Consider the following 21,174-nt stretch of genomic DNA (forward strand, 5'->3'; position numbering starts at 1 on the left):
ATCACCCACATGGCAGCCCACGACCATCTAGAATGGAATCCGATGTCCTCTTCCGGTGTGCAGAGGTACACGAAGACAAAGCGCACATATACATAAAATACATACATAAATAGAACTGTACAAGAACAGAAAAATGAGGCCCTGGGGAAGATCATCAAGAGATCTGGGTACACTCGATAGGGACAAAGGTAAGCAGAATCCATGCCATCTCCTCTTCTATCCTATGCTCCAGTGATTGTGGGGGCATTTGCCTATTGTGGGCCAGATACTCTGCTATGTGACTCATTCTTCAAACTCCACTGAAGTAACTGTTACTCTAACTTTTAAGTTTTCGAGGGTCAGGCCAGCCTCAGAATTACTACATAGGCATGGTGACCTGGAGCTGCTCATACTGCTGTCATAAACCTGAGATTTGGGATTACATGTATGTACCACCATGCCTCGATTACATGTATTTATCACCACTCCAGTTTATGTGCTGGGGATCTAACCTAGGGGCTTTGTGTTGCCAAGCAGCCAACTTGCTACATCACTAGCCAATCCTTATTTATTCAAAAATGCCTGAAAGTCACCAAAAATAACTTAGGTTCACCTAATTAGTAAACAGTAAAACAGATTGAAATCCACTTCTATTTCCGAGTTTCAGTTCCATGCTATGCTCTATTTGTGGTAAGTGAAAATGAGAAGAAAAGGCTTTCTGGGATGGGTGTGCTGGTATATACCTTTGATCCCAGCACTCGGGAGGCAGAGGCAGTCAGATCTCTGTGAGTTAAAGGCCAGCCTGGTCTATAAGAGCTAGTTCCAGGACAGCCTCCAAAGCCAACAAAGAAACCCTGTCTTGAAACAAAAACAAAACTAAGATTTACAACCCTGAATCTCTTAGAAATAAATGACTGGGCAGGCACACCACTCTGCACAGCCCAAGACCACGAATTACCCTGTGAGCTGAGACTGCTCCAGAGGCACGGACAGGGTTAGCATGAGTAGAGTATGAGTCTTCCATGGCCCTCACATTTCAGGGTACACTGATTCCTTCCATTGAGGGCCGTGACTGAATGAACATACCAGCTGAAGAACCCACAGGGAATGAACTGTTCTCTCTTTACAAACCAGGTTCAAGGTAGGCATCCCCTTCTGAGAGCTAACATCAAGTAGAAATTGTTACAACACAGTAGCATAAATCCCAACTTCCTTATATACAAATGCACAGGTCACACACTTGGTATGCTATTAAAAATAATTTATTATTCATGTATACTATTACTCACGTTGTTCAAAATATCAAAGTGCTTCAGTCAGACACAACCACTTGGAATTATAAATAAATTATAGATGCCCTTCTAGTTATTCCCTGAATTCGTGAGATCGCAATGTTGGCCCTCCACAGACCATTCTGGTTTATTACTTCCCCACTGTTTCTTCTTCTGGGGGGTATGAAAAGGAAGGTGACACAGCTATGCCATCAAGAACAGCTACTTAGCTGGGTGGTGGTGATCCACGCCTTTAATCCTAGCACTTGGGAGGCAGAGGCAGGTGCACCTTAGTTCAACCTACAATCCTGGTTCCAGTACAGCCAGGACTATTACAGAGAAACCCTATCTCAGAAAAAATAAAAATAAATAAAACTTAAAAAAAAAAAAAAACAGCTATTTTTTGAAAGTCTTTCTTGTGGGGGAGGGCAGCTCTCATGGACCCAAGGATGCTGACAGCTGGTCTGTAAACAGCATGGTGCAGCAGTGGACGGGCCTGTAGACATTGCTTTGCTGCCCTCTAGAGGCCAAACCCATAAACTTCCGTTAGTCTGAAGGTCAGGGAAGAATCCTTAGGGATCTGAAAAGAATCAAACAAGTTAATACCAATGGGGAGAAAGAAATGGTTGTAAATGTCAACCTACCCTTTAAAAACCCAGGGTGGAGCAGGCACATTGGCACACGCCTTTAATGCCAGCCCTCTGGAGGCAGAGGCAGGCGGATCTCTCTGATTTCGAGGCCGGCCTGGTCTACAGAGTGAGTTCCAGGACGGGCTCCAAAGCTACACAGAGAAACCCTGTCTCAAAAAAACAAAACAAAAAAGAAAGAAAGAGGGGGAGGGAGGGGAAAAGGGTGGGAAGATGGAGGGAGAGAGGGAGAAGAAGAAGAAGAAGAAGAAGAAGAAGAAGAAGAAGAAGAAGAAGAAGAAGCCACCAACAACAACACAGGACTGGAGAGATAGCTCAGCCTTCATGAGCATTTGCTGCTCCCAAAGAGGACCTGCTTTGGTCCTCTTTGCAGTGCCCATGTAGTAGATTACAACCTGCAACTCCAGTGCCAAGGAATTTGATGCCCTCTTCTGGCCTCTGTGGGCCATGCATGAATATGTTGTACAGACATAATAGCCAAGCAAAACATCATACACAAAAATTAAAAATAGGGGCTGGAGAGATGGCTCAGAGGTTAAGAGCACTGGCTGCTCTTCCAGAGGTCCTGAGTTCAATTCCCAGCAACCACATGGTGGCTCACAACCATCTATAATGAGATCTGGTGCCCTCTTCTGGCCTGCAGGCAAAATACTGTATACATAATAAATAAATCTTGAAAAAAAATTAAAAATAGTCCATTAACAGGACAATAGAAAATATAAAATAAAAATAGGATAAAAACAAAAACAGTAAAAATCTCATCCACTCTATTTTTTAGTTAAAAAATAAAAGGCCATAATGTTAAGCCTAGAATAGTCTCTTTTCTCATCCACCTGACTCCTCAGTCTAATGGGAAGCTGAATCTGTCATCTAGATTTTGTTGTTTTTGTTGTTTGGAGTTAGGGTCTCATACCTGTGGCCTAATCTAACCTAGAAACCACTATGTATGGAGACTACCCCTGAGCTACAGGCCACCCTCTTCAATCAGCCTCCTGAGGGCTGGGATCACAAGCATGAACCGATATGCCAGGCTAGACCCTTCCGTCTGAGAAGACATCTACCTTTAGCAACAGGACTCAACGGACAGTCCATTTGTAGCTTTTGAGCATCAGTCCTCAGTCACTGTGGGTCTATTAAAGGCAGCAACTCCCCACAGCGGGAGTCCAGCTTCAGACAAGCCAAGTCATCCGACCTAGTGGGCCCAATGTTCAGGATGGCGATTGGGAGCTTCTTCTCCCGGGCGGTAAGGATGAACCTGTAGCCAGAGTACACCTGCCCAAACGGAAGACAGAGTGTTTGCTCTAGGTCCAGGAAAAGAATCATTCCATAAACTCAGAAACAAAACAAAAACAAAAGAAAAAAAAAAAGATGAAAATGAGCTGAGGGGCCGGTGAGATAGCTCAGTGGGTAAAGGTGCTTTGGAACCATGCCAGATGGTGTGAGCTCAGTTACCAAAACCCACAATGAAAGGTGAGAACTAACCCCCCACAGGTTGTCCTCTGACCTACACACACACACACACACACACATCAACCATCTACAAAGGGGTAATCATGCTTGGGAAATGGTTCACTAGGTGAAGTTCTTGCTATCCAAGTGAGATCAGATTCCCAGAATCCATGTAAACCCATCCAGTGATGGTGGTCATCACGTGTAATCCCAGTGCCCACAGAGGAAACAACAGGGCTCCTAGGAGCTCACTGACCAGCCACCATAGCCATTCCATGACCTAAGTTCAGTGAGAGACTGTCTCAAAAATTATGCCAGGGGCTGGAGAGATGACTTAATGGTTAAGAGCATTTGTTGCTCTTACAGAGGACCCAGGTTCAGTTCCCAGCACCCAGGGCTGTTGAAACCCTGTCACAAAACAAAAACAAAAAAATCTAAGGCAGACAGCAACAGAAGACATCCAACACTGACACACCTGCATACACATGTGGAAATTCATGACTACACATGCGCACTCACACTCACACACAAACACCAAATAAGAGGGAACCGCTAGGATTTCTCACCCTGTAAAACAGGCAAGGGCACCCGCCACACTGATGGAGTCAGGTACCTGCAGGGACGATCCGACCACCAGCAGGGAATCAGCCTCTTTCACACGCCTGTGCACAAAGTCAACCTTGTCTGGCTTCACTGTGTCCCCAAAGAAAACGACATCTGGTTTCAGAGGGCCACCGCATCGATCACAGGACGGGACCTGAAAGCTCCGGACCTGCTCCTCCGTGAGGAACACATCACCGTCGGGGGCCACACCCTGCGCCTCAGCGCTCCAGCTGGGGTTCAGGACTTGGAAGCGTTCCTGCAGCACCCTGCGGGGAGTCTGTTCCCCACAGTTCAGGCACAGGACTCTAAAAGCAAATATGAGACCTGCTGAGTATAGTTCCTGGGAGGGATAACTCGGGCAGAGCAGACCCAACCATTTTTAACTCCCTACAGAAAAAAGGCACTTTCTCTTCCTAGTAGGACAGCCATGCTCATCTTCATCTTCTCCTTTGCAACCTCTAGAGCAGTGGTTCTCAACCTGTGGGTCGAAGCCCTTTGGGAGACCTTTTTTTTTTTTAAGATTTTATTTATCTATTATGTATACAACATTCTGCTTCCATGTACGTCTGCACACCAGAAGAGGGCACCAGATCTCATAACGGATGGTTGTGAGCCACTACGTGGGTTGCTGGGAATTGAATTCAGGACCTCTGGAAGAGCAGTCAGTGCTCTTAACCTCTGAGCCATCTCTCCAGCCCTGGGACAGCTTTTTCACAGGGTGTTGCATAGCAGATATCCTGCACATCAGATATTTAAGTTATGATTCATAACCATACAAAAGTGTAGTCATGAAGTAGCAACAAACATAACGCCATGGTTGGGGGTCACCACAACGTGAGGAGCTGCATTAAAGGGTCACAGCCTGAGGATTGTTGAGAGCCACTGGGCTAGACCAACCATGGACTGAACTCATGTTTGTTTACTCCATTTGCATTTTGCCAGCTTGGATTTGTCCTTAAAGAATCCACACATGCGGGCTGGAGAGATGGCTCAGAGGTTAAGAGCACCGACTGCTCTTCCAGAGGTCCTGGGTTCAATTCCCAGCAACCACATGATGAATCACAACCATCTGTAATGAGATCTGGTGCCCTCTTCTGGTGTGCAGATATACATGGAAGCAGAGTGTTGTACACATAATAAATAAAATCTTAAAAAAAAAAAAAAAAAAAGAATCCACACATGCTCTGCTTTTCCTTAGTACTCAAACCCATACCCCCTCCACACTAGTTCTGCAGTCACTGTCACTATCACTCCCTGTGAACACACCTTTGGAAGGGTGGAGACACAGCTGTTTGACAGAGTGCTTGCCTCGTATACACAAAGCCCTGGGGGTTGGATCCCTAGCAGCTCACAGACATGGTATGGTGTCCCACAATCATAACCCCAGCAGCCAGGAGATGGAGGCAGGAGGATCAGAAACTCAAGGCTGGGTCAAGGAAGATGTCTCACTTGGAGAAGTGTTTGCTATGCACATGTGAGAACCTAGGTTCAGAAGCCCCGTGTAAAAGGGAAAGCCTGTCACCTCAACTCTGGGGAAAGCAGCGACAGGGGGATACCTGAGACTTGCCAGCTGATGGTTTTGGTGGAGATGACTGAGGAAAGATACTCGCTTCCACCTCTGGTCCCCACATATGCATATACACCCAAATATACACAAACACAAAGTGTCGAGGTCATCCACAGCCACACAGCAAGTTCCAGAGCAGCCGGGAATGCAGGAGGCCCCGTCTCAAAAAGAAAAAAAAAAAAAAAAAAAAAACAGGAGTCTGGGTGTGATGGTGTCACACACCTTTATTCCCAGCACCCTGGGAGGCAGAGGCAGGTAGATCTCTGGGAGTCTGAGGCCAGCCTGGTCTACATAGTGAGTTACAGGTTACCCAAGGCTATGACACAGAGAGTCTGTCTCCATATAAACAAACAAACAAATAAGAAGAAAGGAGAAGTGACCACGTCAGGGAGTTAATTCCCCAACTGTGGTGCTGGACCAAGATGGGATTGGAGATGGTTCGTTAACACCCTAGCTTTCTTTACTTTTGGTGAAATAATTCTTTTTCTCAACCCAAACTCAGGGATGACAATACTACTCACCACCTCATGGTGGCTCTTTCTGTACAGTTGCAATAACTCTGAATTATATTCTAGACTAGGAGTCACTGCAGGAGGCAGCCCCACTCACATGATTTCTCCTGCTGCTAGGAAACCAAACCCAGAGGTGGTGCAGCACATGCCAGGGCTGCACCAAGAGCACCAGACAGACAGACAGCACCCTTGTTTGGCTTGCTCCCTTTCCTGTTTCTGTTCCTACCTCCCCTCTCAGTTCACTAGACCTAACTCCAAAGTCAACACTTGCTGAGGAAGCCTTTGTTCTGGAACTAAGACAACCCTGGTCAAGACAGCCAAAGGCCCTTCGCCTGGGGAACCACGTGTCCTCTGATGGCCAAACCCATACACTCCAGCACCTGTGCATGCATCCATGGAGCTCTGTCAGCCGCCGATTCCCCGCCTTGGAGTGCAGAGCATCGACATTCTGCGTCACCAACCAGTGCAGCTTCCCAAGTTTCTCCCAGTTGCTCAAGGCCCAGTGTGCTGGGTTGGGTTGGTGAGAGGAGAACTGCGGCCAGCCCACAAAGTTTCTGGCCCAGTACCGCTGGCGGACGGGAGCACTACGGATAAAATCGATGTGTTGGATGGGTCTCCGGTCAGTGCGGGCGTAGAGACCCACCTTTTCCGACCTGTAGTCTGGGATCCCAGACTCGGTGGAGATTCCTGCGCCTGTCATCACTATAAGTTTCTTGGAAAGGGTAATGAAGCGCTGTAACTCTTTGATCTTCTCAGGGTCCAAAGGAGGGCTTGGCGGCACAAATAACCCAGTAGGTCTGTGAGAACGCGGCCTGCTGAGGTTTGTCATCCAATGGCCCTTTGTTGACCTGAAAGTCAATCGGCTCATTCTCCTTCTAGAGAAAAAGAAATCCATGAGAGGAGCTGGGTTTTACCAAGAAAGTTAACCACCAACTTAGGGATGCATAAAAATGTGGCTACCCACTTCGGGAATACATTCAGCTATGAAAATTTCCCAGGATGGCCCTTCCTGGAATTGCAGCACTCGGGAGATGGAAGCAGCCAGGTTATGGGCTATTCTCAGCTTTCAAGAGACCAGTCTGTCCTATACTCAAAGGAGAGAGAGACAAATAGTACATGGGAGGGAGGGGGGAATGGAAAGATGGCTCAGAGGTTAACGACACATGGTGTTCTTCCAAAGGACCAGACTTAAATTCCAAGCACCCACATGGTGGCTCACAGTGATCTGTAATTCCAGTTTCAAGTGATCAGACACCCTCTTCTGACCTCTGCAGGCATCGGGAACAAAACTGGTACACAAATATATGTGCAGGTAAAATATCCAAACACATAAAATTTAATTTAAAATTTTTTTAATATTTTAAAAACGACCCTCCCCCATTGGAGCCCTGTCTGTCCTGGAACTCGCTCTGTAGACCAGGCTGGCTCAAACTCACAGAGATCCGCCTGCCTCTGCCTCCCGAGTGCTGGGATTGAAGGCGTGCAGCATCACGCCCGACTATTTTCTATATTTTTGTTCATATTATCCCTCAATGGACTATTTGTTCTATAACCCTACTTGGTTTGAATCTGAATTCTTTTCTTTTCTTTTCTTTTCTTGAGACAGGGTTAGCCCAGGCCAAGGATTACAGGGCACACACAGCTAAACCAGAATGATCTTATTTCTCCTTGAGACATTTAATTCTAGTAGATAAGGTTTTTGGTTTTGTTTTGTTTATTTTGTTTTGTATTCCTACATGGTGCTGGGTATCAAACCCGGGGCCTCTGCGACACAGCTATATGATATGGAGTGATATTCTATCACTCCAGCCCAATATGGCAGGTTTTCAGGACGTTGACCTGATCTTTCAGACTTCTGATTTTATTCGTGCCTTCCCATACATACCTTAATTCCTTCATTTCCCCCATAACATGTTTAGTGTGCATCGTAAATTCTGCTATTTGAACACAGAAGACACACACACACACACACACACACACACACACACACACACACACACGCTTGCCTGTCAAGTTTTCTAGTTGTAAAAACAAGCCTTTGACATAGGCTTTGATATAATGCAAAAATTACCTAGCGGTTTCCTACACTTGAGCTCAGGACCCGGCTTTCTCCGTGACATTCCGCAACTGCATGTGAAAAGCTAAACAAACAGTCGGGTTTTTCTGGGACACGCTGTTTTCCTCCGTGTACCCCACAAGAACAAAGAGGACAAATGGAATCCCTCGTAAAATTCAAAGCTGAAAACCTAAAGACGGATCAGAACACTTACCCACCACAATTTTCACCCAACAGTGGGACTATCTTGCTGTGTGTGCATCTTGGGAAGTGTAGTCCATGAAAGCAGACATAATTGGAAGAAAACTACAAGTCCCACAATGCTGCGGGTCTCCCACTTTAAGGTCCTACCGCGGTCGTCCCCTGACTTCCGTTTGTCTTTCCTGGTCCTCTCAGTTACAGTTCCGGATGTGCTGCTGACACCTGAGACAATGAGTGCGTTTTGGTGTTTTTGTGTTTGGTTGGTTGGTTGGTCTTTCTATGTTGTGTTGTTTTTTTGAGACAGGGTCTCATGCAGCCGGCTATGACTCCAAATTCCTGATCTCCTGACTCCATCCCACAAATACCAGGTTACAGGCTAGTGCCACCATGCCCGGCAAATAAATGATTAGTTTCCAATGTCCTGCGAGCAAAATGGCATCTAAACAGCCCTACTTTAGGAATTCATTCTATTTTTGTTTGTTTGTTTGTTTGTTTGTTTGAGGCAGGGTTTCTCTTTGAATCTCTGGCTGTCCTGCAACTCAGTATATATACCAGGCCGGCCTCCTCGAACTCAGAGATCTGCTTGCCTCCTCTTGAGTGCTGGGACTAAAGGCGTATGCCAGCATGCCCACCTAAAAGACACTTAATAATATAAAATTGACTTGTTTTCTTCCTTTCTTTATGTTTTGGCGTGTTTTTTTTCTTTTTGTTTTTTCTTGTTTTGTTGTTTGAAACAGGGTTTTACTATGTAGCCTTGACTGGCCTGGAACTTGTTACGTAGACCAATTTTAACCTCGGACTCACAGGGATTCACCTGCCTTAGCCTCCCCAGAACTGTGATTAAAGGCATGTGCCACCAAGGTTGACAGAACTGACTCGCTTTCCTCTTCCATTGCAAAGTAATTAAATTCCCTGCTATGAGTTAAACATAGTTTGGGGCCTGCCAGGTGGCTCAGCAGGTAAAGGCTTGCTGCACAGACCTGGCAACCTGAATCTGATCCCTGGGACCCACATAAGGGTGGAAGAAGAGAATTGACTCCACAAAGTTGTCCTTTGCCCCACATGTGCACACATTTTTATTCTTAAAAAAAAAATGGATTATGGGTGCTAGAGGGATGACTCTGTGATCCAGAATTGCTGCTGAAGCATGAGGATGTGAATGTGGATTCCAGCACCACATAACCTGCCATGCCAGCACAGAGGGGAGCAGAGAGAAACAGGATTTCGGGGCTTGCTTGCTCTCAGCCTGGCGGAAGGATTTGAGCTCAGTGTTTAGTGGGAATTTGCCTCAAAAAGAATAAAGTAGGGGGAACCCCAACATTCCACTGTGGCCTCCACTGGCTCCCCTACACATATGCACACATGACACACACACACAATCAATAAGGATTATGAAGAAATATGTCCATAAATTTGAAAAATGGAGTTTTTTTAAGTCAATATGAGCAAAGCTAAGTATAAAACATAGAGGCTTATTCACTCATTCTCTTGGCCAGAAAGCACACAGATCCACCAGCCTCTGCCTCCCAAGTGCTGGGATCAAAGGCTCAGCTACTGTTGGATTTCTTTTTCAAGACAGAGTTTCTCTGTGTAACAGTCCTAGCACTCAATCTGTAGACCAGGTTGACCTCCAGCTAACAAGAGATCCAACAGCCTCTGACTCCTGAATGCTGGGATTAAAGGCATGAGCCACCAGCTATACTGTTTGAATTTTAATAAACGGCGAACATCAAATAAATATGGACAACTTCCCTCGGGGAAGAAGTTCAGACACAGGTTATGAACAGCTTTCCACTCGACAAAGTAAAGCAGGCAGAGAAATTTACTTCACATTTTATACGCTGCAGCATTTCTGGGGGATAAAGCCACTTAACCTCTCTCCTCAGAATTAAAGTATTTTCACAAAAGGATTAGGAAGTCCATCATGCACAAACCGTGGGTTTCAATCCTCATACCATAAAGGGAGGGCTTGGATGTGGTGGCCTTTAATCTTTGGCACTTGGATGAATTCAATCCCTGGGACCCACAGAGTGGAAGGGGAGGACTCCCTCCACAAGTTGTCCTCAGATATACACACACATACACAGGAAAATAAATAAATGTAATAAAAAAAAACAATTGAAAACAGGAGCTCAAACTGATAGTTGCACACCAATATCAGCATTAGTTATGTTAGACAAAAGGTTCAAACCCAAATGTACAGCTAATGAGGATTATTCAATGTGTCATTATTGCTAATTGAAGAATGAAGAGGTAAACGAAATCCCATTACATGGGAAATTATTGAGCCATAAGAAGGCATGAAATCCAGATGTGTATTACAATATGGATGAGTCATAAAAATATTACAGTAGGCCTGGTGGTGTTGGCACATGTCTTTAATCCCAGACTTGGGAGGCAGAGGGATGCACATACAAAAAGTTGCAGTAAGGGACTGGAGAGAGATGGTTCAGTTGTCAAAGCACTGGCTGTTCTTGTAGAGTATGTGGGCTTGGTTCCCAGCTCCCACATGGTGGCTCACAAACCACTGTGACTACTCCAGGATATCTGAGTTCCTCTTCTGACCTCCACAGTCATTCCCAGGAGGCATATATGTGGAAGAAAAACACTCATACACATAAATCTCTCAATCTCTCTCTCTCTCTCTCTCTCTCTCTCTCTCTCTCTCTCTCTCTCTCTCTCTCTCTCTCTCTCTCGTCTTTGCTGACCTCGAACTCAAGAGAAATGCACCTGCCTTTGGCCTCCCAAATACTAGGATTAAAGGTGTGTGCCACCGCGCCCAACTTTAAAATTATTCTTACAGCAAGAGAAACGCAGTCGTTAATTGTTTTCAGTTATGTAAAGTATCTAGAGTGTGAGTGGTTGCACGAAAAGGGACTAGAGAGCTCAGAGTTCAATGCCTACAAAGTTTTAGTTTGGGAAGATCGAAAGGTTCTGGAGATGTAATGTGAATACAATCAACGACACTAAATTTACCCTTAATATAGTTAAAACTACATTTTATGTTACATAGACTTTACACACATACTTTATCCTGTATAAAAATCATAAACAAGGGGGGAGGGGAGTGGGAGGGAGAAGGGATTGACATCTGAAGCAAGCTTGTTCCTAATTTGAACTAATAAAATAAAATAAAATGAATCATAAAAAAGCAAGCCTCCTTGCAAAAGATGGTAACATTTAGCCAAAGGAACACCTTGACTCCGGCCCTTTTCTCCAATTGCCGCTTGCACGCTCCGAACTGACTCTATTAGCATATTCGCTCCCATAGTGCTTTGCTGCATGTCTATGCCACGCCACACACGTGAACCTATTTAAACAACCAGTTATATCCCTCCTACGTATCACACAGAAAGCACCAAAAGATTGTACTAGGCGGTATAATTTTCAGACTAACAATAATTGAAGGTTTTTCCATTCGACCGAAAACCCCCTCTTTGAAATAGGACCCGCACTTCCTAGGCATGATGCCCAGGGCGGGGCAGTCTTTAGCTTTGCGCAGTGGCAGTATCGTAGCCAATGAGGTTTATCCGAGGCGCGATTATTGCTAATTGAAAACTTTTCCCAATACCCCGCCGTGACGACTTGCAATATAGTCGGCATTGGCAATTTTTGACAGTCTCTACGGAGACTGAATAATTGTGGTTTAAAGAAAAACTATTTTAGTTCTACTTTGTGAGTGCTCTCTTGCAAAACTTCGCCACGTTACCCAACATTGTTTCCTTTCTGAACAGTTAATTTCTTTCTCTGTGCTTTTGTTGCTTTTAAAGTTTATGTACATCGGTGCATGTATGTGTGAGTATCTTGCAGTTATAAACAGTTGTTAGCTGTCATGTGGGTACTAGAAATTCACTGCTCAACCACTGCGCCATCTCTCCAGCTCCTGTTTTCTTTTCCTTTTTTTCTATCTCTAATCTGTTAACGTTTTCTGCTCACGGTATCTCTAGGTGTTAGCGTAGCAAGGTTTACGTCTTCAGTTATTTTCTCAAAAGTATCGTCACAACCACGCCCTCCCTCGTTCCTCCTTCCCCCCATCCGTTCGTTTAACTCAAGTCTCAGTTTTATTGAGAGATCTCTCACTTTGTATCCCTGTATGGCTGACAACTCGCAGCAATCCTCCCTCCGGGTCTCACTACTTATCCGGGACTGGGCCTGAAACTCGGGGCAATCCTCCTGCCTCCTCCTCCCGACTGCAAAGAGTGACAGACGTCTTTACGCACCCCCGCCCCTACAGTCCGTCTCTGCATCCCACCGATCGCTCGCCGGATCGCTCGCCCCTTCGGCTTACCGGCGGGTTGAGTCTCCACCCGGGCCATGGCTGTGACGTTAGCCTGATTTGCATAAGCGTCTCCCCAGCATCCCAAGCGACGTCCACGCTGTTTGCAAATCACGAACGTTCGGGCGCGAGATGGCCCACCGGCAGGAATCCGTCCACGCAAATGACTGAGAGGGAACTGCCGGGCTCTGGCCATCACGCGGCGGTCGCGGGTGGGCCAGAGCTCACCGTGACTGTGATGGGAATCTTTCGCCCAGGGAAGCTAAGCGAGCCCCGTTACTCGTCAGCTTTGCGCAGTGGCAGTATCGTAGCCAATGAGGTTTATCCGAGGCGCGATTATTGCTAATTGAAAACTTTTCCCAATACCCCGCCATGACGACTTGAAATATAGTCGGCATTGGCAATTTTTGACAGTCTCTACGGAGACTGAATAATTGTGGTTTAAACATTAGATTATATTTACCTCCTAGTTTGAGAGCTTCATAATTTCCGATTCGTGTTTTATGTAATAATTCTGACTTTGCAGAAAAGGTTAAGGACGATTGACGCAAAGTAAATCTAGAAAACTTGTGGTCTGCCCTTTTCATTTCTGTGGCCTACGTCTCTGTAGACTAATTCGTACTTAGTTTTCACCGAAAGTACTGGAGCGGTGATGTTTTTCACCCTTGTGGAGAACCGGGGTTAGTTTCCCAGTATCCACATCAGGCAGTTCACCGTTCTGTGAGAGAGGCAGAAGGATCAGGAATTCAGAGCGAGACCTGTAACAAACAAAAGACAGTCCCCTGACAAGTATGTCAGTTCTGGTCAAAGCCAGCCTGGATAATTTAGTAAGTCTGCTAACAGGAGTTTATGTCAGGCCTAATAGAGTTCCATCCTCAGTTCCCACAAGGTGGGGGAGGAAGAGAATAGCTTCCTACAGTCTGTCCTCTGAACTCCACATAAACTCTGTGACAAAACAACACCCTACCAGCGTGCACACACACAATAAAGGAATAATTTTATATTTATTTTTATCTGAAATAAAGAATTTAATGGGCCAGACGTTGGTGGCCCTGGTCTTTAATCCTAGCACTCCGGAGGCGGAGGCAGGAGGATCTCTGTGAGTTCGAGACCAGCCTGGTCTACAAGAGCTAGTTCCACGACAGCCTCCAAAGCTACAGAGAAACCCTCTCGGACAAAAAAAAAAAAAAAAAAAAAAAAAAATTATGTATACAGTAGTCTGTCTGCATGTATGCCTGCATGCCGGAAGAGGGCACCAGATCTCATTACAGACGGTTGTGAGTCATCATGTGGTTTCTGGGAATTGAACACAAGACTTCTGGAAGAGCACTCAGTGCTCTTAACCTCTTTGAGCCATCATCAAAGTTATGCTTGTTTTATTTGTTCATTAAGGGGTTTTTTGTGCGTGTGGTTTTGGAGGCTGTCCTGGAACTAGCTCTTGTAGACTAGGCTGATCTGGAACTCACAGAGATCCGTCTGCCTCTGCCTCCTGAGCGCTGGGATTGAAGGCGTGCGCCACCAACACCCCGCAATAAGTAAATCTTTAAAAATTAAAACAAGCATTGATTCTGGTGATTTATACTACAAATGGCTTCCACAAACACCAGAGTGGCAGACTCATTTAAATATTCGCCTGTATCAGTGCAGCTCTGGGACTGAAGCCTGAGTTTTAAAAAAAAAATTTACAGGGCATTGCTATGTAGCCTTGGCTGTCCGGAACTCACAGATCCGCCTGCCTTTGCCTCCCCAGTGCTGGAATTAAGGATATGTGCCACCACTGCCCAGCTCAAGTGTGTGTGTGTGTGTGTGTGTGTGTGTGTGTGTGTGTGTGTGTGTGTGTGTGTTTAATAATAGAAAGGTTAAAAAAAATAAAAAGCTGACTAGTGGTGGTGCATACCCATCACTCCCAGGAAGAAACAGATAGATCTCTGAGTTCGCTGCCAGCCTGGTCTACTGAGTGAGTTCCAGGACAGCCAGGTCTGCATAGAGAAAGCCTGTCTCGAAAACAACAACAAAATCACCTTGTATAGGAAAGGAACTTACAATGTCATAGAAGGACGAACACAAAGACCCAGGTGAGATGTTTTTATTAGGGGTACATAATTTAACAGGGTGACCCAAAACTCGGTAATCAAATAAACAATATTCTTAGTGAAATGAGTCAGGAGGCTGAGGGCTAGATATGCAAGGACAGACTAAGAGCCCTCTGTGAGACAGGATCTTACTCTGTAACTTCCTCAGGCTCCCGAGTGCAGGTGTGCACGCGCCTTTTTTCTTTTTTTTTTTTTTTCTTTTTTTTTTCCCCCGTTCTGTCTTTTCCCAGTCGTCCCAAAGGACACAGTTTATTAGGCGGCAGCTGGGAAATGAGCAGTTAGACTTGGCCACACGATCCAGCTCACGCTTCTTCTTGATGGCGTGGGAGTTGGAGGAGTCCTCAGCGGCCCGGATGAGCTCATCGGCAAAGCATTCGGCAATGGTCTGGGTGTTCCGGAGAGACCTCGCGAGCACCTGTGCACAGCAACCAGATGGTCTGAATCACCAGGCGGGGACACGCCCACAGCCTGCAGCCTTCTGTCCCTGCGCGTCCAAAGCCTGTTGAATCTTCCCCAGGGACCACTGTTGATGATGACATTCGCCAAGATCTTCAGAAGTTTTTTGGGGTTGGGTTGGGCTTTTTGGTTTGGTTTGATTTTTCGAGATAGGGTTTCTCTGTGGCTTTGGAGGCTGTCCCGGAAATAGCTCTTGTAGACCAGGCTGGTCTGGAACTCAGAGAGCCTCCTGCCTCTGCCTCCCGAGTCCTGGGAGGCATCACAACCGCCCAGCTCAGGTTTTTTTTTTTTTTTTTTTTTTTTTTTTATTTATTTATTTATTTATTTTGGTGAGCAGGTGTGTGATCTCAAAGGCATGCTTGTCTGTGTGCACTGTCATGAGCTGTGTGCATCATCACCAAATTAGGAAGGTACCCTGGAATGGGGCACCGCGCTTCGCATACCTCCCTGCTGTACTGGACAGGGGATTTTCCACAGCAGTGTAATCCCGAAGAGAAATACAAATTGATCTACACAGAGCTTCATTTCCCCAAAAACTCAATGTCTGGGATCTCTGCCACTGCTGGTGTGGCTGTCTCCTACTCGGTCATTCTGAGGATGAAGGCACACCGTCACCTGGCTTAATTTACTATTAATTGGAGCTCAGTCTCTGAGACTCTGAGCTCAGTCTCAGCCAAACTTTCGCTTTTTCTTTGTGGGATGGTATAAGGCTTTTCAAGTCCACTAGAATCTCTATTGCTGTGATGAAACACCAAGACCAAAAGCAACTTGGAAGGAAAGGGTTTGTTTGGCTTACACTTCCACATCACTGCTCATCAAAGGAAGTCAGGACAAGAACTCACACGGGGGCAGGAATCTGGAGGCAGCGCTGACAGAGGCCATGGAGGGTGCTGCTCACTGACTTGTTCCCCATGGCTTGCTCAACCTACTTTCTTATAGAACCCAGGACCACCTGCCCAGGGGTGGCCCCACCCACAATGGGATGGATCCTACCCTTCAATCACTAATTAAGAAAATGCCCTACAGCTGGATCTTACAGAGGCATTTTCTTAATTGAGGCTCTCTCATCTCTGACAATTCTAATTTGCATCAAGTTGACATAAAACTAGCCAACAAGGGACCATATCATCTCAAAGTCTCAAGACAAGATGAAGAATGGACTAATTTTGAATGTTGTAGTCAAAGTACGGCCACCTTCCACAAGATTAGCCTCTGCTGGCCAGGAGGAATTCCTTCCTCATCCTGGATCTTGCCTCTTACATTTTCTGTGGTGCATGAGGGTTGAACTTCTAGTGTGATGGGCTATGGACATCTGCATCTTGGTGGTTCCACTGTGGATGATGGATATCAGAAGCCTTTTCAATTTTTTTTTTCAGACCTTGTCTTGTGTGTGTACCCTAGACTTTCTTTGCCTCCTAAACTGCGATTACGGATTACAGACTTACACCATCACCCCCTTTTTTAGCATTTATGTGTTGCCGGGAATGGAACTGAAGTGATCATATATACTAGGCAAGCACTCTGCCAGCTGCCTACCAAATATTATTATTATTGCTTTATTATTATTGAATTACAGACTTCCCCAGTAGACACCAAGGCGCCATTCTTGAGAAAGGGGCTAAAAGTCCTTCCAGCATTGTCATTGCACGCCTGTTCTTTCCCCTCACAGTGGCATGGTCTATCTGGAAAGCTCTTTCATGTGGCTCTCAATAGCCTTGAACTCAAATATCTCTCAAGTTCTGGAATTGTTGGTATGGCCAATATTTGCTCATTTGTCAGTTTTGTTTTTCTTTTTTTTATTATTTTATGAGCATTGGTATTATGCCTTCGTGCATGTCTGTGTGAGGGTGTCAGGTCCCCTGGTACTGGAGCTACAGACAGCTGTGAGCTGCCATGTGGGTGCTAGGAATTGAACCCAGGTCCTCTGGAAGAGCAGCCAGTGCTCTTCACTGCTGGGGCATCTCTCCAGGTCCTTATTTTGTTTTTCACACTAAGTTTTGAGAGACTAGAAGTTAGCAAACTCTCTGTTAGACAGACAGGTGGGCAGAGGGGCACGGCTAGGTAATAAGGTGGTAAGTTGCCAAGATGGTCACTTCTTCCTCAATGACAAAGCAGCTTTTGTCTCTCACCAGTGGGGGGCAGCTGATGGACTGTCGCCACAAGTTTAAGGACCGATCAGGACATGTCACACAACAGTTCTGAGGCCATCAGCCATTGTAGCTTTCTTCAAGCTCAGGAACCCTGAGTAGGGGAGGAACATTCTTCAAAGGCTTTAAAACCCTCATCCCTCAAGAATGGATCCTCCGGCTTTCCTGGGTCTGGGTGTGTGTATGCACGTGAACACGCACTTGCGCGCGCGCGCGCGTGCACACACACACACACACACACACACACACACACACACACACACGCCATCTGCTTTGCAGTGCATCTTTGTGTGTCTGCTGCATGTTGTGTGTTTCCCCTCCCCCCCTTGTTACATGTGTGTCTCCCCTCCCCCACTTGTTGCATGTGTGTCTCCCCTCCCCCACTTGTTACATGTATGTGTTTCCTCACCTCCACCAAGAGTCTTTCTTAACTCCTGATTCTGTCTACAGTGCTTGAGTTTTTCTCTGTTGCATCACAGATTTTCCCAGCCTTTTAGTTCTTTAACTGACAGAGAAAACGAAGTGATCCAGCCCCTTAGTCTATCATTTTAAGACCTCTAGACTGTTTCAGTTTCATGATGTAGTTCTGACTGTCCTGGATCTCACAGAGGTCTTCTTGCCACACACCCACCCCACACACTGTGATAAAGAGTGTGTGCTACCACACCTGGCTATGGCTGGGTTGTACATGTTTTACAATTTCCATTTTCTTTCCACCAATCAGTGTATCCTGGATGTATTTTCCATCTCAGCAAACAGTTTGGCTTTCTTCTGTGTAGCTGAGTCCTGCCAAGGCTAACCCCTTCTGTTCATGGACATTTTGGTTGTTCGATGGGAATGTTGTATTACTACAATGAATAGTCTCACGGCTACATCATTCCTGTGAGTCTGTCTGTCTGTCTGTCTCTCCCTCTGACAGTTTCAAATAGCCTAGGCTATCTTTGAACTCTCTGTGTAACTGAAGATGGCCTTTTACAGCCATCTCCCAAGTGCTGGGATTACGTGTATACACACTGTAACTGGTTTCCTTGTGGGGCAGTTTGTGTGGACATTTCTGTAAATTTCTGGCTTTGCCTGTTTAAAGCATTTTGTGTTAGATTTTTGTTTAAATTGGAAATAAAAGGCGAGGCACAATGTGAGACACAAGATGAGACATATTAGACATATTAACCAGTTTATTATAGGCCCAGCAGAGTGGAGAGAGGAGGAACAGGGTTAATGGCTGCCTGCCATGGCCGGTCGCCATAGAGAGGCAGAGAGAAGAGAAGAGCAGAAGCAGAGAGAAGAGTAGAGAGAGGAATATAGAGAGTGTGTGTAAGTGGGCAGTAACTGTCTTTTAAAGGGGTCCTCTGCACCTGTATGCAGACTTAGTTCCCATGGAACCCTGGGCTGACTAGGGTATTGCCTGTTCCGCCAGGTAACAGGGGCAGGCCAGCATAATGCCTGAACCTTTCATTTTGCATTTTGAAGGATACTTCCAATTTGGTATCTGAAAGCTTGCTTATATATTTGCCCCAAAAACCATGAGCGGAAAGATCTGGAGATACCCAAACATGTGCAACACACATATGCTTTTTTTTCCTTTTTTTTTTTTTTTTTTTTTTTTGAGACAGGTCTTGCTATGTAGTCCAGGCTGGCCTTGAACTCCTGATTCTCCTTGACGGCACCACTCTAACTAGTCTCCCATTGGAGAATGGAACAGAAGAAAACAAATGTACATCCATATCCTGGCTGTGCAGTACGAGGCACTGAGCAGGGAGGTCATGGTGGTATCTTTAATCCCAGCACTCAGGAGGCAGAGGCAGGCAGATGGATTTCTGTGAGATCTGGTCTACAGAGTGGGTTCCAGGACAGCCAGGGCTACACAGAGAAACCCTGTCTTGGAAAAAAGAAAAAAAAAAAAAAAGATCAATATCCATTGGCCTCCAGCTCCTTTGCAGGCTAGGAGCAAAGAGGAGGGATGGATTGGATGAAGGGATTCTCATCTCTTAGGGGAGGAGTAATCTGGACCTATCCCATACTGACCCCCTCCCCTCCTTGTGTATGGAAATATAATCAGAAACACCACACACAGGCACACACACACACACACACACACACACTCACTCGAGCGCACTCTTCAGAGCTTGCCCAGACCCACTGGCTGCCTCCAGGGACCAGTAAGGGATTGGCTCCAAAGCTGCCCGCAGCAGGGAAAGGGCTCAGCAGCCCCCAACAATCTGCTTAGTGTCTAAGTCGCTGCAGGACGTTTGCAAGAAGAAGCACCAGCTTCTAGGTTAAAAATATCCCCTGCCGGAGGGGCCTGAGTCTGTCTCAGAACAGAGCTGCCCCACAGTCCCGGGCTTCTCTGTCACTAGGGGAATCAAGGAGACCAATTGATTCCTCCCTCACCCCCACACCCCCACCACACTTTGAAGTCAGATTTTCTGTGTTCCAATCTGGCTCCATTACTCACTAGCTGTGTGACCCTTAGCCACACAATTGCGTCTCTGTGTCTTGGTGCCCAAGGCTATAGAAGGGGAGTCTTGAGCCTCCACCCTGGCTGCCAATTGCCTGATACACAGAAGAGGAAGAAGAGGAGGAGAAAAAAATCCTAATACCCAGACAACATTCCAGACCAATTAAATCAGAGTGTCTGGGGATTGGGTCTGGGAAAATAAGATATTTAAAAGCTACCCAGGTACTGTGCCTTCAGGGCAGAGGCGAGATGTGCTGGTGTGTATTAAACAAGATAATGTAAGGAGGAAGTGTACATGAAGACTGTTGGGCACAGGGGTAAGGTTGAGTCCCCGTGGTAATCACAGAGGCTTCCTGGAGGAGGCGGTAGGCACATTGTAAACTGAAAAGAGAGATGAAGTTACTAGGACTGAGAGGGCTGGACGGGTTCTAGCAGGGCTTGGTATCTGCAGAGCCAGGAACCTTTTGCTCTGGGAGGAGCTTCCTTCCTCTGTGTTGGGCTCTAGCTCAGTGGTAGAGTGCAGTCTGCATGTGTCCTGGGTTCTGGGTTCAGACCCAGTGTCGTCGTCCCCCCCCCCAGACTGGAGGAGGTAAGATCGAAAGAAGTAGGGAGATAAGGGAGAGGGAGGAGCACAAGGCCCCAGTGCCCAGTGCTGAGGTCGTAGGTCTGTGCAGCCATTGCAGCCATGTGTGCCTGGTTTTTGTGTAGCGCTGGGGATCAAGCAGGGGCCTTGTAAGCTAGGCAAATACTCCACCAACTGAGCCACATCCCTACCTGGGATAGGATTTTACTTTATTTTATTTTGGGGAAGGGGTCTTTTTAAGACTGGGTTTCTCTGTAAACAGATGTCCTGGAACTTGCTCTGTAGACCAGGCTGGCCTCGAACTCAAGAGATCCACCTGGCTCTGCCTCCTGTTGAAGGAACCGGCTTCCCTTTTGGCAGCCATAATGGTCGAACATGTGCTTCTATGACCTTGACCTAGACACTAGAAAGTCAGATGCCTGTCTCGTGACAGGGAGCCAATCAGAAGTTACCTGGTGGCGCTATGCTTTATGACCCTGGGTGTGCTTTACGGACAAGCGCACGACAATGACGTAGAGAGCATAGCAACCACCCTGGGAGGGCCTATGAGCCATAACAACCAGTTGACCAATCAACACAGGGCAAGCCCTCCAAGCCTGGAAGCACACCAATCATGAGCCTGTGCGTAAGCCTGTGCGTACCCCTAGACACTCCCCTTACGCTGCCCTATAAGATCCTTTGGGAGCCCATAGGAGCCGTCTTTTCTAGCCGTCCGCCATGGCGGGTGGGTGAAAGACCCTAGCTAACATAGGGTTAGCTCGTTAAATTACAATAAAGCCTCGTGCAGTTTGCAGCAAGCTCTCGAATCCGCCTGGTGATTGGGGTGACCGCGAACCTGGCCTGAGACCCCGGATACTTGAGTTTTCGGGGGTCTAA

At 46.4% G+C, this 21,174-nt stretch overlaps 1 protein-coding gene and 2 non-coding genes across 8 annotated transcripts; 2 read left to right on the top strand and 1 right to left on the bottom strand.

The window, feature by feature from the left end:
• Positions 1-1,223: 1,223 nt before the first annotated feature.
• Positions 1,224-12,684, bottom strand: Sirt4 (sirtuin 4). 6 transcript variants are annotated; one of them, XM_027414222.2, is made up of 5 exons: positions 12,574-12,684; positions 6,409-6,903; positions 3,960-4,254; positions 2,959-3,169; positions 1,224-1,830 (listed from the first exon to the last, which is right to left on the bottom strand). In XM_027414222.2, the coding sequence occupies exons 2-4, from the start codon at positions 6,894-6,896 to the stop codon at positions 3,017-3,019; spliced, it is 936 nt and encodes a 311-aa protein (XP_027270023.1). In that variant the 5' UTR covers positions 6,897-6,903; positions 12,574-12,684; the 3' UTR covers positions 1,224-1,830; positions 2,959-3,016. The 6 variants fall into 6 exon arrangements, with proteins under 6 accessions (XP_027270023.1, XP_027270022.1, XP_027270024.1 ...); XM_027414221.2 differs by lacking the exon at positions 12,574-12,684 and adding an exon at positions 8,299-8,455; XM_027414223.2 differs by lacking the exon at positions 12,574-12,684 and adding an exon at positions 8,299-8,433 and having other exon boundaries at positions 6,409-6,900.
• LOC113835498 lies at positions 11,776-11,916 on the top strand. The gene has a single exon (XR_003485086.1). It is a non-coding gene; the product is annotated as a U4 spliceosomal RNA (small nuclear RNA).
• A 162-nt stretch (positions 12,685-12,846) lies between the features above and the next one.
• Positions 12,847-12,987, top strand: LOC113835513. The gene has a single exon (XR_003485101.1). It is a non-coding gene; the product is annotated as a U4 spliceosomal RNA (small nuclear RNA).
• Positions 12,988-21,174: the final 8,187 nt, after the last annotated feature.

Source organism: Cricetulus griseus, chromosome 4 (genome assembly GCF_003668045.3).
Source record: "Cricetulus griseus strain 17A/GY chromosome 4, alternate assembly CriGri-PICRH-1.0, whole genome shotgun sequence".
NCBI lineage: Eukaryota > Metazoa > Chordata > Mammalia > Rodentia > Cricetidae > Cricetulus > Cricetulus griseus.